This window comes from Melitaea cinxia, chromosome 22, assembly GCF_905220565.1.
Source record: "Melitaea cinxia chromosome 22, ilMelCinx1.1, whole genome shotgun sequence".
Classification (NCBI taxonomy): domain Eukaryota; kingdom Metazoa; phylum Arthropoda; class Insecta; order Lepidoptera; family Nymphalidae; genus Melitaea; species Melitaea cinxia.
In genome coordinates this window covers 8,101,612-8,119,299 of record NC_059415.1, presented here as the reverse complement: position 1 = coordinate 8,119,299, position 17,688 = coordinate 8,101,612, and the positions used below count along the sequence as shown (strand labels likewise).

The following is a 17,688-nucleotide window of genomic DNA, read 5'->3' as shown; positions in this document are numbered from 1 at the left end:
GATGAAAACACCACTAACTCAAAAATACTTACGTAAGTTAATGGCGTTTTTGAAAGTATCGCATGAATAGCTACGCAGAGTTAAAATTCTTTTAACTGTTAAAAAAATATTCTTACCTGTCCACTTCTTCCAGCGGTTACTAAAAAGCTTGTGATATCTCCACTTAATTTTGGTTTAACAGGAAGAAATATTTCTGATTCCTTTTTGTGGAAAGATATTAGATGTTTCCTTAAGCCTGAAGTGTTTCTGTTTTTCATTTTTATTTCAATCTTTTTATGTTGGCACAATTTACAGAAGGCAGTTTGGGATGCATGAATTATTTCGAAAAACTCCTCAAATTTGCTTTTGGGTCTTTTAGATCTGTGACTCAAACCCTCGTTACTCGGACTAGAATAATTTGAATCTTCGTCACTCATATTAAATTGTACACGTGATACGTTTTTAGAAAACAACGAGAATTAGTAAAAACAATTATTAAGTTAGACTCGAAGCACAGCTCAATTGGAAATGACTGGAATTAAAATAATTCCTTTATTACCCGACTGCCAAGGAAGGGTTATGTTTTTCGCGCGTATCTTGTATGTATGTATATTTGTATGTAATATTCTTTACTACCTCATATTTCCAGAACCACTGAACTGATTTACATAATTGAGGTATCGTTAGATTTGTCTTAGTTGCCCAAGTGTTCTTAGATAGGTGACATTAAAAAAAATCAAACATGGCGGCTGCGCAAAGCGATGGTAGTTAATGAAAAAAAAATTTTTTTCTCGAATACTACAATATGGGTATCAAATTGAAGGGCACAATACAAGGATTTTAAAAAGGTATATCATGATTATTATTACCGTAATACTAATAAAGAAATACAATATTAAAGTTCAAAAAATGTGGACTTTGATCTTTCCCACGCCTATGCCATGCCAAACTCGCCTCCTAGGCGACGATCAACTTCGGGGTGTAGCCTTTCTAATAAAAAACAATGGTTAAAAAAAAACCATACAATTAAAATTACAAATAAAAATTAATAAATGTCACACCAATTTACAATTACATTAATAAAATCAATAACAAATACATAATACCAAATACAAACAAATAATTTTAATAATAATTTCATTATATTAAAACTAATAGTTGTTGACTTAAGCAGTCACCTATTTGCTAAAGGTCAGGCTTACGTTGCTTTGAGCAGAGTGAGATCTCTCTCCGGGCTTGCTATCAGTTCTCTTGACTCAAAAAAATTACTTAATCAACCACATGATGTAAACTGTTGTAATGAATTGAACCGATTACGTAATTTGTCTGACTAAAAAGACATAAATAAAATAATAATTAAAAAAAAAAAACAAAAAACCCGCCTGCGTGAAGAACAACTAATAGAAAATCAACTGAAAAAGCTGGAACAAGATAAAATTCAATATGCACACAAAGTCAGCGAAATAAATAGAAACAATATCAAACATTTTGTGCTGTACATTTAAAATATATTAATACGGTAGTCCTTCGAAACTTTATGCAACGTCGTAGATAATATGCAGTCGGAGGCATGAAATTGAAGGATAAGTCAAATCATTCTCTCTTTGTGCATGTCTCCGACTGCATGTTATGTACGACGTTGCATAAAGTTCCGAAGGACTACCGTATTAATATATTTTAAATGTACAGCACAAAATGTTTGATATTGTTTCTATTTATTTCGCTGACTTTGTGTGCATATTGAATTTTATCTTGTTCCAGCTTTTTCAGTTGATTTTCTATTAGTTGTTCTTCACGCAGGCGGGTTTTTTGTTTTTTTTTTTAATTATTTATAGTACGTTTCCTTGCTTTCTACCGCGCCGCCTCGCCACGTGCCGGCTCTATGAAAAGGATGCCGCCGCAAATCAAACAATGCCGCGTGCGGCGTACAAACACACACTAAATATTACCTACTTGTACAGACGCGACGCGTGAATAAAATATATGTAAAGAATTAGTGCCAATCACTATTCTTTACATATAAGTGAATGTTTTGGCGTACATCTATACTAATATTATAAAGCTGAAGAGTTCGTTTGTATGTTTGATGACAGAAGTTTTAAAATAAATAAATAAGTCCTGAACGTCACTATACCTCCAAAGTTACTATTCCTCGTGGACGAAGTCGCGGGCACAGCTAGTAAATACTTACTCTCATCATCTCTCTCAGAGATATTCGGGCTGGTAAGTAATACAAAACTCTTATCGCAGGCTTTTTATTTTATTAGTAGGTAAGTACCTACGCTTTTTATATTATTTTATTAGTTTTGTAGAATTTTTTTACACGTTTCAAGTATATTTAAAAGTGGCTACAATATTTATTAAACGGGTGATATTTGAACACTTTTTGCTATTTTTTCTTGTAAAAACTTAAGAAATATAATGACTAAATGTACAATAATAGTACCTAAGTAATTAGTTTAAAACCATATAAGTAATCAATATTATAATATATACTTACTAGAATGAATTAATATGACATCTACTACCTATCCTTACCATTTTATCCTAATCATAATACTACTTGCGTGATCAGTATAATGTATTCATTTTCATTCTAAGCACTCTGAAACTTATTTATTCTTTGGAACACCTGTAGGTACTCTTAAAATTCGAAATTATTTTGCATGAGTATACCTACGCCCTATGGCGGCAATCAAATAGTGTCAAATGTTATGATTTCGGCGTGGCGGCAACGATTGTTTTAGATTTCAAAAGAAGCCGCCGGCGCGTGTATCATAACCATGTACTTCCGAAAAGCGGCAAATTTCTTTGAGAAGTAAGTACAAAACCTTTGATGCCGCATTATCAAAGTGCCGATGGTTAAAACATAACTATGCATGCACTCAGTTTGATTTTAATAGATATTTTTTTATTCGCTATGTTTATGGTATTAGTCGTAATGCGCATAGGTCCAGTTTTTCATATTCTTTGATACAGTTTTTTGCGTCTCATAGAATTCCTAAGCGTACCTACCTATACACCGAACTGTTACACCTAACTACTCAGTGAAATAGCGCTAAGTCCTAGCTGCAAGACGCAAGAGTCTTGCAGGATATGTCTTGTTCTTGCTCAAGTCTTGCACGGTCAGTCTTGGTCTTGGTCTTGCTAAAAATACGCGGTCTTGTTCTTGGTCTTGGTCTTGCAAAAACGCAAGAACAAGACCAAGACTGCAAGACCAAGACTGAATTTGGGCAACACTAATTGTTACGTTAATTTCAAACCAACAATTTCTATATCTTATAAACAACAAATAAACTCAGAGATTCTTTATAATTTTCTAACCAATGTGTAAATTACTGAAACATCAAAAACAAAGCATTTTTCAAATACGAATAACTTTTATTTTAGATTCGCTTCACACGTATGAGGAAAAATTGTAACATTGGGCGGCAGCCAAATTTTTAACAACTCCGTGATCCTTGTGATAAATTTCGTTTTATACCTGCCATATGATTTAAGACTTTCGTTCAACGACTTGTATATGTAATCTTTCATCTCTATCTATGGATACCATTTTGATTTTAAATCCATATAAATAATGTCAAAAATCAATTAACTTTTAAGTTGAGACAGAAAAAAGTAATTCCTAAATATGCCGTAAATCAAATAAGAAAAACATAATTATTAAAAAAAAATAAGAATAATCCGAATTTAATATAAAAGTTATTTCAATTAAAATAATGGAAAGTAATTAAAGAAGAACAGATTCTTGAATTAATTAAGCAACTTTAATGACGATCCTGAAATATTTTGTACAAGTGCTGCTCATTCGAAATTCGCCTCGGTCTAGTGAATCGATACAAGTTGGGGATTGTGACTTATTGAAATCTGAGTTTTACCGTCTAATCTTTGAGTTATCACGTGATAATTTATTTTCTTCTTACACACATATTTAATGATCTTCTGAGATATTTTTGTTATGTCTTATAGAAGCAGTTTTATAAAAAAATCTAACCTTTTTTAGAACATTTACAAAAGTCCTTACATAGACAGACTTACTTATTTAGATAATTATGTAATAATGATCGTGTCAATTTGTTCTTTGTTCTACACCACAATAGAACGACATACGCAGAAAGGAAGATTATATTATATATGTTTTATTTATTTCTCCTTTTCTGCTCTATAAATACGCAATTACATTTAACGTTGACAATAATGAAATTAATGACGCGATACATTATATGTACATATGTCAAAAGCTATGAACTCAGACATTAAATTTCCAACATAGGCTATAATCTGACATGGCGTGAAGAGGACGGATTATGGCAGGAAGCCTGGCCAAGCACAAGAGAGACCAGGATACCGGGGGTCCAGCAACACACGATATCAGGCCTTAAATGTGGCACCAAATACTCAATACGCGTGACGGCTACCGATAATGTCGGGACGTCGGCTCCGGCGCACATCGATGTCATGACCTTGGGCGGAGGTAAGGTTGAGAAATTTGTAGTTTTGTTCTAAATTTGGTATTAGTTATTATATGTAAGGCTGTAAAATATACCACATGCATATTAGAAGTAATTACTTTGGTCTACAGTAGTTCTTTTGCTCTACTGTCATGAAAGAAAAAAAGCATAGTATCGATTTTTATCATTTATATAAACTAATACTTAAAACCGACAAAGTGATAATTATCATATTAATGATTGGCCATTGATTATCCATTGGGACATGAAATCTTTAGAAAACTAGGAAGAATTTACACAGATTAACTGTTAGGCAATTTTTTGGGGTGTTCTTTAATGAGCAAAATAAAATGTAATAAACTTATTTTTCATTTATTTAATGAAACAATAATACAATAAATGTATAACAATATAAGTCAAACATTTAAATCACTGTTACATTCACTTCAAGAGTCTAACAATCACCTATCAAAGTTTAATAAACTTATTATGACTAGCTTGAACACTTTAATAAAATACGGGGTAACTGAAAAAACACAAACCCAAAGATTCAGAAGATGATGATAAGACCTTAAGGTTTTAGTCTTTGAAAGACAATCAACACTTCAGCCTATCGCAGTCCACTGCTGGACATAGGCCTCCCCAAGTTCGCGCCACACATCCCGGTCTTCCGCAATCCCCATCCAGCCTACACCGGCAATCTTACGTAGATCGTCGGTGAGAAAGAAAGACAATCATGATAATTAATTCGCTTTTGTAACGTAATTTTGTATCAAAATCACAATTAAAATGGCTTTTGATTTATCTATAATTGATCCATTAAAACGTTGCAGAAAAAGACTTTCAACAGAAGTCAAACAAATAATTATCAGCCTCTGCTTACATTAATAAAATTATTTCCCAAAGCTCCGGTAGCGCCCCCAACAACCGACTGGTTATGGAGCAACGCGACACACATATACATACAACTAAGTGGATGGGACGATGGAGGGTGTGACGTCACGAAATGGGAAGTCGAGTATCGCTTACTTGGCAGTAGCTTCTGGCATCGCGCTGATAACTTAGCGGTAAGTTATTTGAGGTTTTATTTTTTACAGTAAGAAATCCGAACTTTTAACTAACCGAATTATTAAGGTCTGCTAGCACTTGTTACATTATAGATACTTAACAATTTTAATGTTTATCAAAAACTATATTTCTGAAATAATATTAAAGCAAACACGAAATGCAAAGTTATCATGTTACTGTAACTATAGAAGAAAACTTGGTCAAACAGTTGCAAACACTCAGAAGAAAATAAAGCATAATTGAAAAATGATAATAAAATTTTTAAATTTTGAAGTGCATATCAAGAATAAAATAATACCAAGATCAATGTGTAGAAATTTAGTTAAGCTAGTATTTGACTAAATTAAATCCGTAAAATTTACTAGAACATTCATCAATGGAACTTAATTCATAAAATGAACTCAAATTAAACTGAACTAAGCCCAAACGAGATACATCAATTTGAATTAATTAGTGAAACCAAACAATTATCCGTGCCGGGCCGTGCGCTTGATTTTGGGTACGTAGAAAAAGAATTGAATTGAATTTGAAATTTTTTTTTTCGTATGCGTGTGACAATAGGCTAAGGCAACAATTTAATATTAGGTGAGCCGTACGCTTGTTGGTGATCTAGTTACATAAAAAAACGAGTGTGCTTTAGACCACACGACTGAAGTAAAACATCTTTAGTTTCATTTATATGTTCGTATATAAGTAGTAATAATTCAAATTATGAGAAAGAGAGCAAGAACATATGTGCTCGCATCTCTCTCTTTTGCCCCTACAATACGAAATATACGAAAATATACGAAAGATAATTCTATAACTCTATCTCTTTCTATCTTCACTAACTTATATCTCCTTCGTTCACCTCATCTCTTATTTTTTGTAACGCTCCCGTTACGCATTTATCAACTTACTTCCCAAGTCAAGCGTGCGTAAATTTCTTTTTACTTACGCGATTTTTTGAGCAACTGTATTAAAAATTTGTTTTTAATACAGTTGCTCAAAAAGTGGCGTATTGCAGGGACGTATAGCGTATTACATACTCGTGCTTTTTTTTACCTTTCCCGAACTCGTGCGTTCTCTTTCCACACTTATAATGATTTACTTCAAAAAAATGTGTGTGATTGTTTTGGTATTTTTTTTTTCATTTTTTTTTTTATATCACTAGGTCGGCAAACAAGCGTACGGCTTCCCTGATGGTAAGCGATTACCGTAGCTTATAGACGCCTGCAACACCAGAAGCATCGCAAGCGCGTTGCCGACCCAATTCCCAATTGTTCCCAGGAGTTCTGGTCACCTTGCTCACCAACAGGAACACAATACTGCTCGAGAACAGTATTATTTAGCTGTGGTGTTCTGTAAGGTCGAGGTACTATCCCAGTCGGGCTGCTCCATGTTTTGAGCAGGGAACTCCTGCTGTGGCCTACCTCAGTTAAATACACGCGATGGCCCGCAGGCCGGCGAGCGGCAGCTGGGCTGGCTGGGCGCGGGCGCGTGGGCGGTGGGCGCGCTGGCGCCGGCGCGCTGGTACCAGCTGCGCGTGCTGGCGCGCAACGACGCGGGCGCCGCCGCCGCGCTCTACACGTACGCCACCAAGACGCTCGCCGGCGGTGAGTGCTAGCGTGTGACCGAATATTGACCGCTCCAGCGGGGATCGAACCCGCCTCTCCGACTGACCGTGGCGGCGCTCTAGCCAATTAAGCTATAGAACGATGCACCCGCTATGGATGTCTCCTGTCAAAGATTTTCATTGTTATATAAAACTTTGAATAGTTACGGGTTGCTGTAAAGAGCTCACTATAGACGGCGCCACGGTTCGCTTAAACCGTATATAAAAATCATCATATCAAAAATTGATATCTAACGGATCTAGGTGGTACATCACTCCATAGCTTAATTAACCAAAGCGCCGACACGATCAGTCGGAGACGCGGGTTCGATCCCCGGTGAAGCGCTCAATTTTTGATATGATATTCAAAAATGTTTAGATTTCTTAATGTGTGGGTAACACAAAAATAAAATCGTACCTAACACGTAAACTTATTATAAAGCTTCTAACCTATGAGGACGCGAATGAAGGAACACTGTGTGGCTACGGCATTAAAGAACATAGCCAACCCCTCTCTTCCCGTGGGTGTCGTAAGAGACGACTAAGGGATAACACAGTTCCGCTACCATCTTGGAACTTAAAAAGCCAACCACGGCGGGATAACCATCCAACTGCTGGCTTTGAAATACACAGGCCGTAGACGGGCAGCAGCGTCTTCGGTGCGACAAAGCCAGCCCTGCGGTCACCAACCCGCCTACCCAGCGTAGTAACTATGGGCAACAAACATTACTTCACACCATTTTTGGCGCGAACTTGTGGAGGCCTATGTCCAGCAGTGGACTGTGATAGACTGAAATGATGAACCTATAAGGAAAGAAGCGTCCGTCCGAAATATAGCTAGCGCTGTGAGTAAGGGTGAGAGAGGAGTAACCCGCCTACCGCTGACGTATGCGTGAGAGAAAAGGAAGCCAAACATACTGGTGCCGTTACGCGTTACGTAATGAAGCGGTCTACCCACCCTATAAGAAGTTATCACTTCAAAACAAAAAAAAAAGTATTTCATTTATTACAAAGAAATAGTTACAATCGAGTAAAAACCAAAAACATCATCCAAATCGAACCATCACTTAAGACGCCTAGGAATGACTTAACAAAAACAAAAAATCGATACAACATCTCGTAATATTAATTGCTCGTCGTAAACAACTCAGCAGATTGATTAAGGAATCGAACTGTTGTCATTCGGTTAATCGATAAAATCCTTTAGTGGTACATCAATTTCCATCAAAACTTTTGTCATTACGGAGCGAATTTTAGATCATGTCAAAGCCGACAGCGTAAAACTTAAACCTCTTTCAACGTAATATCCGAACGTTGGACGATTATACTCGTAATACACTGACACAAACTTTAATTTGCTGTTTTGACGAAACATGAAGATATTTCGTCTGACATCTGCTTCCCCGAATTGAATTTTTGAATTTTAAATAAGCCTTTAGTAAGATTAAAGAAGGTTTTAAATTTTATTTTCAATAAATAGCTACTAAAACTATGTTCAAATACTAGCTATGCCCGCGACTTCGTTCACGTGAAATTTAACAAAAAAGTTATTGTTCAGTTCACAGAGTTATAAAATAAATAAATTTGTAAATTAAAAGTATTCTAAGTTACTCCTTATTACATATTAAAAACAACTATTAACCTCGCCAACGTGATCAAATTTAAATTATTTACATCCAAAAAGGGATTGATGATGATGTTTTTGAAATCTCATAGATCGCGCTGCTTTAAAATTGCCTTGATACTACTTATATTCATTTAACTATGTTTATCGGCCTAAGTTACTTAAATTCGTGATTTTTATGTGTGAAGCTAGCTTATAGCATGGTTATTAACATAATAACAACAACATTAAAATATGCGTCGTTAGATTACACGTTGTAACAGAATGCGTTGAAGAAATAAAGGTTCACTGCTGATAGCGTGATAATACGTAGCCTATATGTTGACCCGACTTCTTAATAATATTCGTGCCAAATTTGAAGTTAATCCATGCAGTAAGTTTTGAGTTTATTCCGGACATACATACAGACAAACAGACAAAAATTCTAAAAACTATATTTGGTATCGATTGTAGATCACATCCCAAGTATTCTTTTAAAAAAATATTTAATGTACAGTTTTGACTTTCCTACCATTTTATTATAGTGATTTGGTTCGTTTTTTAAAAAGTGACAGACGTGGGATTTAATGTTTCAATAATAAAAAAATAGCTTTCCTCTCCTATGGTTTTGGTTTCAGTCTCTTGATTCTAGATGCAATATTTGTATGTTTATTAACATTAGACATGACATAACACCTTTAACAGACGACCGGGTGCCAAAAATAAACAACAAAAATGCATAGAAAATCGTTGCAATACTAACAAAGACATACCATTATCAATTCGCTAGTAATAATGTTACAATAATAAGTTTCAACGCGGAAGCATCGTTGAAGTAATTATGGAATCAAACAAGACCTCAAGCGCTCTCGGAAGTAATGAGCGCTCGCAGCTTAATTAGCGATTTCACTCAAGATTGCTACGAGAGCGAACTCGGAAAGAAATGGATTTACGACGCTCAACTACCGATGACGACTGTTTTAGCTTTAAAACTATTTTGAAATAGCCTGGTTGTCATTTTGATACTCTCGATATTTCGATGACGCTAGCCGTTTTTGTGAAGTTACGTATAAGTGAAAGTGTTGATAGTAATCGTGACATCTTATAAACAGTCTGGTAACATCCCACTGCTGGGCAAACAGCTCCTCTTCATATGTATAGTATAAACGTAGGGTTTAATTTGCCACACTTCTCTACTGCGGGTAGCCCTATAATTTTCTCTACTATAAATAAGTAACAATCGCAATCAAGCGTATATGATATTAGCTGAAACGAATGAGTTTAAGTGTTCTTCCATGCGGAATGGAAAGACCAGAGCTGATGCCCCAACAAAATCAGCTCTTTTACATCAAACAACTAATTATTTATAAATTATTAGGATATTACAAATATTAGTAACTGCGTGATGATGTTTTAAATGCGACATTTATATAATTTTAGCACCTGTTTGAGGCTCTTATAGTTCATCTCACCTATCACTTCGCTACAATTGTTAATAGAAAAAAAAATACCTATTAAATATATTTTCACATATACCTGATACCGTTTATGGTTAATCTTTGGATACGCAATCATCTTTCAGTTTAGACGATAATATTTCATCTGCCCGCCCACTTAAAGATAAAAAAATAATAAAGATCCCTCGAGAGATTTCTGCTTACGAAAATTACTCAATTTGATCTAACTTTTATATTAATTTTAAAAGAATACCTACAATTTTAAGTTACATAAAGCTTCCCATTCCAAAGTTTTTAACGTAATATAAGAGTTATTTTCTTTGGACTATCGTAAAAGTATTTGTGTTTACACTATCCAAAAGGTTGATGGAGGAAAACATCCTCCTGGCAATAATATTATGTAGACCTTATTTTACTTAAGTTTGTCTAGATAATATATCTTGTAGAAGATTAGAATTTACCGATTGGGCTATGAGTGGGCCCTCAAAGGGATGTCCAATAGAAGATTGTCTCATTGGGACCCAGATGAGGTCCAGAAGTTCACAATAAGTGATCCTACATTTTTAGTTAGGACATTCTAAAAGTTAATTTCATACTTAATTAGTTGAGTTCGTATAATTGTGTTTGCTCTCAAACGAAAAAAAAACCGACTTCAATTATATCGACGAGTAATACAACGTAGATCGACGAAAAAATAGTCAAGTAACTACGCGTTATCAAAGATTACTCAAAAAGTAGTTATCAGATCTCGATAAAATTTATATGTGAGCACATGATAAACATCAGCTTTCGATTAAATTAAAAATTATCAAAACTCCGGTACTCCCAGTAAAAAGTTATTGCGGATTTTCGAGAGTTTCCCTCGATTTCTCTGAGATCCCATCATCAGATCCTGGTTTCCTTATCATGGTACCAAACTAGGGATATCCCCTTTCCAACAAAAAAAAGAATTATCAAAATCGGTACATCCAGTAGAAAGTTATGCGGTATAATACAACGTAGGTCGACGAAAAAGCGTCAAGTAAAAACGCATTATTGGATATAACTCGAAAATTAGTTGTTAGATTTCAAATAATTTAAATGGGACCAAATGACACATACCACCTTTCGATTAAAAAAAAATGTCGAAATCGGTTCACCCGGTCAAAAGTTCTGATGTAACATACATAAAAAAAAATACAGTCGAATTGAGAACCTCCTCCTTTTTTGGAAGTCGGTTAAAAGGGTTTTTTTTATTGGTCATTTATCATTATTGAAAGAAATCGATTTATTAGTTTCTTGTAATGAAAATTGTTTGCACGAGACCGGTTGCTTCCATTGCATATTCAGTTAAGTTTTCGTTCAAACTTTGGCACTCGACGTCAACTCTTTTAAACTTAGAAGTTGTGAAAGTGTCCTCGTCTCATTTAAAAATGTCAGCCTTAATAGGTTTCTGAATAAAGCCATTACCAAGTTATATATACTTATCAGATTATATTTTATGTACTAAATTTACATATTGGTTCTTGGCTATTTATTAGTGTAATCATATTATGAATATCGTATCATTTAAATCAGAGTATTAAAATGATTAATTATTTTCAATCACGGAAATTACCAATTTTTATTTCATCACGGCCATCATGTTCTTTATTTTCTGTGAGCATATTATGAATAGTAGCATATCTCTCGCATTATAGCATAGTATTATACATTTATGTTTTTGTCAATATGCATCAATAGGCGATGATTTGGCGCAGTGGTCAACGCAACTAGTTTTTGCGTTAACTATCCTGGGTTTAATTTCCGCTCAAAAATAGTGTATAGATTATATTTATATCTACAGTGGTTTGGGTTTCTGGACATAAAATTGGTCACTTATTGTATTTTCCATCTGTATTATACTTTTTATTTAGATTAGTAACTAACCCATATTGTTTTTGTTTGTAGAGGAAATAGGTCCTCCGTCGGATTTCTTCGACTTGAACATGCTGGTGATAACCTGCAGCTCCGTACTGCTCGTGATATGTCTGCTGGCCTTCACTTGTATCTTATTAAGGAGACAAAGGTGAGAGGCTATTATATATGCAGCTACTATATGTATATGTTGGAAGTAAATGCTACATGTGGTTATTTATGTGTGGTTTGTAGATATGATCTAAATGTTTTCTTGTAACTTCAAGCTCAAGAGGTTAATTCTCACTAATAGACTCGTGTTTCTTTGTGAGTCCATTTAGACTTTGATGTTAAAATTTGAAAAGTGCACGCCTCCACGCCCTCTAGGAACTTTTTTTAGAACTGATCTACTGTACAACGATTTATAAGTTCGATTAGTTGATTTAGTGTCTTTTAGATTCATAGTTAATAGTTTCCTGACAAAACAAAAAACAGCTTTATTTGTGAAGTGGTTCTCGCGTTATTTGGCTATCATCCGTACATCCAAAATGTTGACGTTCAACATAATATTTATTCAATCGATTATTTTTGCTATAATAGCATTCAATAAAGTCTTCACATGATATTTAACTTAAATTTTGATGTGTATTCTGTATAAAATGTGTCTTTATAGCATACTAGCTGACGCCGCAAACGTTGTTTTACCATATATGTTATTAAACCCTTAACAGACGGCGCCACTATACTTAATTTCCAAGTTGAAGGGTTGAAAAATCCCTTATATCTTTAAAAACATGCCTTTTAGGTTAACACGGGAATTTTCTTGTTCGAGGGGGTATAAAGGGCTATCACACTATATAAGCTCATTCATCGTGCCGGGACTCCTTTTTAAGTTTTATCGGCACGCACATTTTATCAACTTAGTTTTATTGTATATAATGATAATGATATTAGATTAATGCATAGTTATAAAAATATAGACGTTTAAGCGTAAGCGCTTCCCGGATTTATCATATTGTGAGAGTAAAGCAGCCTCCTCGGAGGCGTGCAATTACATGTTTAATAATGTTTACTTTAATTTTAACAATTCAACCCCAAATTGCTATTTCTGGAAGGTCATAAAAACATTATTAAAATTAAAAAAAAAAACATTATCAATATTCATTACAAACCCATCATAATAATTGTTCATACACGAAACAAATTGTGTTAAAACGTTCATCCTAAAACTAGTAACTTATTTTAACAGGCAGAACTACTCATCACAATACCGTCATTCTATCGCCGACGAGGTGAAGTCTCGGAACGAAAGTGTCGCCTCTCAGTCCGAACATAAGGAAAGATACGCTCATACGCCCCGGATATACACTTCTCCTGTTCATCCCAGGAAGGGTAAAAATGGTTTGTGTTGCTATAAATATGTTAAAGATATGTCTTTTGTCAAATATAGTATACTTCTCTCTGTGATCTGTGAATTGTATGTGGGTTTGGAACAAGCGTCTGATGCACAGGATTAATTTTATAGGAATTAAGGAACGCGAAATTCTGAAAGAAAAAAAATATAAGAATTAACAATTAATACAATTTTTTTTTTTTTTTTTTTGTTAAATCGGAATCAAAACACAAATCTTATGGATAAGGGAAAGTGCTTCTTAATTAAAAACTTAAGATTTGATCTATTTCTCAAGTTATAATTTACCAAGTTAGTAATTTTCATCGTCTCGCAGAAATGTTCGAGATAAGTCCATACGCAGAATTCGCGTTAGGCTTCAGGACATTCGACCATGTTGAGAATCAAGACCTACCCAGCAGACTGCCGAGTAGACCGAGGTTCGATACGGGTAAGTGCTTTTTCTATATACATGATCTATAAATAAATTGTATTTTGCAATATATATCAAATATAGTTATTACCTTTGGATTTCTTAACTTTTGGCGCCATCTATTGTCAAATTAGTTGTATAAAAGAAAACTCTTTTCTCGCGTGTAGTCAATATCTTTATATACATTTTTTTTTAATTTTATATAGTCACAGATATATATAGGAGATTAAGTTTAAATTATTATGCTTATTAGGGTGATATTGAAAGTTACATATTCATCGCACACCTCAATGATTTGTCAAAACCATTACTTAAATAATAAGTTCGGAAGCGATAAATAGTGGCTTTTAAATTGCAATTTTATACTGATAATTTGACAATTGTTGATATTATATTTAGATAACTCTATTAGTAACATTTTCATTTGTTTCATTTCAAGTTCTCTATTTTCAGTTCTAGTAAAAATACTGGAAAACTAAAAAAAAAAAACGAGTGTGCCCTAGACCATACGACTGCAGTAAAAGTTCTGTAAAATAGGCCGGTATTGTGTCTTAGATATACGAAACGTAACTGACTATGAGAGAAAGAAAGTGTTGCTCGCACCTCTTTCTCTTGCTCCGTTCACCTCGCCCGATCACACTTGTCGTAACGCTCTCGTCACGCATTCACCAGCTTACTTCCCAAGTCAAGCGTGCGTAAAGAAGTTTTACTTCAAACATAATAAAATACATAATATATGTATTACTTACTATAGGTATAATTTAAAAAGGATTCTAAGCTATATACTGGCTTTGAAATACACAGGCCGAAGACGGGCAGCAGCGTCTTCGGTGCGACAAAGCCAGTACTGCGGTCACCAACCCGCCTGCCCAGCGTGGTGACTATGGGCAAAACACATGAGTTCACGTTATTTTTGGCGTAAACTTGTGGAGGCCTATGTCCAGCAGTGGACTGTATAGGCTGTAATGATGAATGATGATGAAGCTATACACAAAAATCCGTCAAATAAAAGCAGTAGTTATTCACAAGCTAGGTTCAGTTGTAACTATTTTCGACTGATTTTTCGTATATAGCTTAGAAAAATGCGTCGTATAAGCTTATAATCAAATGCCTGTTGTTGCAACCATCCTCTATATAAGCTTTAGTGTTTGGAAATACTCGTTCAATAGGCTTGTCCTTTCCTTGAACAACGTAATTTGACCAAAGGTCAATTAGCCGAGTGACTGAACACAGAACTCAATATACAGCTAGATGGCGCTTGATGGCTTGATTGTCAATTACAAATGATATTACCTTTCCATAAAACCGAGTAATGCTTTATTTAGTATTTATATTTACAACAATATCAAAATAAGGATTTAATTTTTTTTGGTTTTACAAAAGGTCGCTCCACAACAGATGCTAGTGTTGAGCTAATTAAAAATATTTTTGAGGCATGGGAGAGGTCGCAGGATGCTCTTGGGATATTCTGTGACTTATCCAAGGCCTTTGATTGTGTGCACCATGAGACGTTGATCAGGAAACTGCATCATTATGGGATTAGAGATAAGGCACTCGACCTCCTGAATTCCTATTTGAATAATAGAATACAGAGGGTTGATATAAATGGTAAGAGATCTCCTGGGGCTCCTCTGGATATGGGGGTTCCACAGGGCTCTATCCTTGGCCCATTTCTCTTCCTTATTTACATAAATGATTTGCCATTTTTTGTACAGGACAAGCATGAGATAGTATTGTTCGCTGATGACACTTCACTTATTTTTAAGGTGAAACGTAATTTACTTATATACGACGATGTAAACGATGCTCTCTCAAAGGTTGTCTACTGGTTTGATTCAAATAATTTATTATTAAATAAAAAAAAAACAAAATTAATAAAATTCACGACACCTAATGTTAAACTTGTTGATAATGGTGTAGAATTGGGAGGAGAGATGTTAAAACCGGTGGAGTCCACTAAATTCCTAGGCATCACTATAGATTCGAAATTGCGGTGGGATCTTCATATTGAGGGGATAGCGAATAGGCTCAGCTCTGCAGCGTTCGCGGTTAAAAAAATTAGACTTATTACTGACGTAGATACAGCTCGCGTAGTATATTTTAGTTATTTCCATAGCATTATGTCATATGGAATCTTATTATGGGGAAATGCAGCTACTGTCAATACTATTTTTGTCCTGCAGAAAAGAGCTATTCGTGCAATTTATAGTTTAGGCCCTAGAGTATCATTAAGAGATAAGTTTAAAGAAATAAAAATATTGACTGTTGCTTCTCAATATGTGTACGAAAATGTTATGTATGTTCATAAAAATATACACGAATTTCCCAGGAATTGCGACATGCATAGCATTAATACTAGGAACAAACATAAACTTGCAGTGCCTGTAACTCGCTTACGCCGAGTCAGTAATTCCTTTTATGGACAATGTATACGCTTATACAACAGGCTCCCAGAAAACGTTCAAAAAGCTTCTATTGCTAAATTTAAAAAAATTGTGAAAAAACGATTGTGTAGTAAAGGATATTATTCGATTAATGATTTTCTAGAAGACAGTACGCCTTGGGAATGATGTGATCGCTTCCAGGCTATTTCAACTTATAAAATTATTGTTCAATTCGATTTGCTTTGGGAAAAAAAAAAAAACATTACTGTAAAAAAAAAAAAAATATGATATTAGTCCCGCTGAGTTTCTTCCGCCAGTTCTTCTCAGGTCAGAGGCTTCTTCTTTCCGAACTGGTAGTAGACTCATGACGTTCAGTAAGAAATTGTAATAATTTTATGCTGAATAAAATATTTTGAATTTGAATTTGAATTTGAAAAAATAATTGTGTTTGCTTGCAAACGAAAAATAAAATCGACTTCAATTACATCGACAGGTAATACAACGTAGTCGAAGAAATAGTCAATTGAATACGCATTATTAGGGATACTCATACAGTGATAATCAGATTTCGATCAAATAACAAAAAAAAAGTTGCAATATGACAAAACCAACTTTAGATTAAAAATCATCGAAATCAGTTGACCTAATAAAAACTTATGAGGTAAAAAATACAGTACAATTAAGAACGTCATCCTTTTCTTGAAGTCTGTTGAAAAGATGTTAATTGTTGTTAATTGTTGTTAATTGTTGTTAAGGGTGTAACAGAGTGAACTGTAACTTAAATAACTGGTATATTAGATATTAAAAATCGAAATGGCAACGGGCGTTAATGTTGACGTTGAAGTAGGAAGTGGCGACTGCGCGGAACCTTGCTTCCATCGATGAGTGCTTAGACAATTCTCATTAAAAAGTTCGTGTATTAAGCTTATTAAAGTGAGAATTTCTTGCTGTGCGTCACTGTATAACTATTTGTTTGTAACTATTACAATAATTTGCATATATCGTTTTTTTGGATGCAATATTTTAATGTGTAAAAAGACGATACAAAGTGCTTGAAACCTCCTTGAATAACGTAAATTCTGATTCTGATTTTGAAACAGTAATAATCACAATGTACTTATAATAAAAATAACACAAACAGAAATAAATAAATCTTAATTATGAGGTTGCGGCACTTACTTTAATTAATAACCGGATTTAAAATCGAATTATTTTTAACCATTTCGTAAATTACATTTACCCGGAATAACGCTGGATTGTAAAAGCCCAAAAATATTAAAATACGAAGTACATTTTTTGATACACGTATTAAATGTATTAGATTGATATTACAGTGAAATGTTCAGAGTTTTTAATTTATTAAAAGTTCAAACTTGTTTGACGAAGAGTATCTACAGCGAGAAATATCTTACATTCGATTATGTCAAATTAAAGTAATCACAATCATATTA

At 34.3% G+C, this 17,688-nt stretch overlaps 1 protein-coding gene across 1 annotated transcript in view; it reads left to right on the top strand.

Moving 5' to 3' along the window:
* LOC123664442 (Down syndrome cell adhesion molecule-like protein Dscam2) overlaps positions 1–17,688 on the top strand; it is an 87,706-nt gene that overhangs the window by 46,827 nt on the left and 23,191 nt on the right. Inside the window, exons 22-27 of the mRNA XM_045598986.1 lie at positions 4,256–4,456; positions 5,340–5,500; positions 6,943–7,096; positions 12,085–12,202; positions 13,280–13,431; positions 13,758–13,871. Coding sequence (XP_045454942.1) covers positions 4,256–4,456; positions 5,340–5,500; positions 6,943–7,096; positions 12,085–12,202; positions 13,280–13,431; positions 13,758–13,871 — 900 coding nt within the window. The remainder of the gene's footprint in view (positions 1–4,255; positions 4,457–5,339; positions 5,501–6,942; positions 7,097–12,084; positions 12,203–13,279; positions 13,432–13,757; positions 13,872–17,688) is intronic.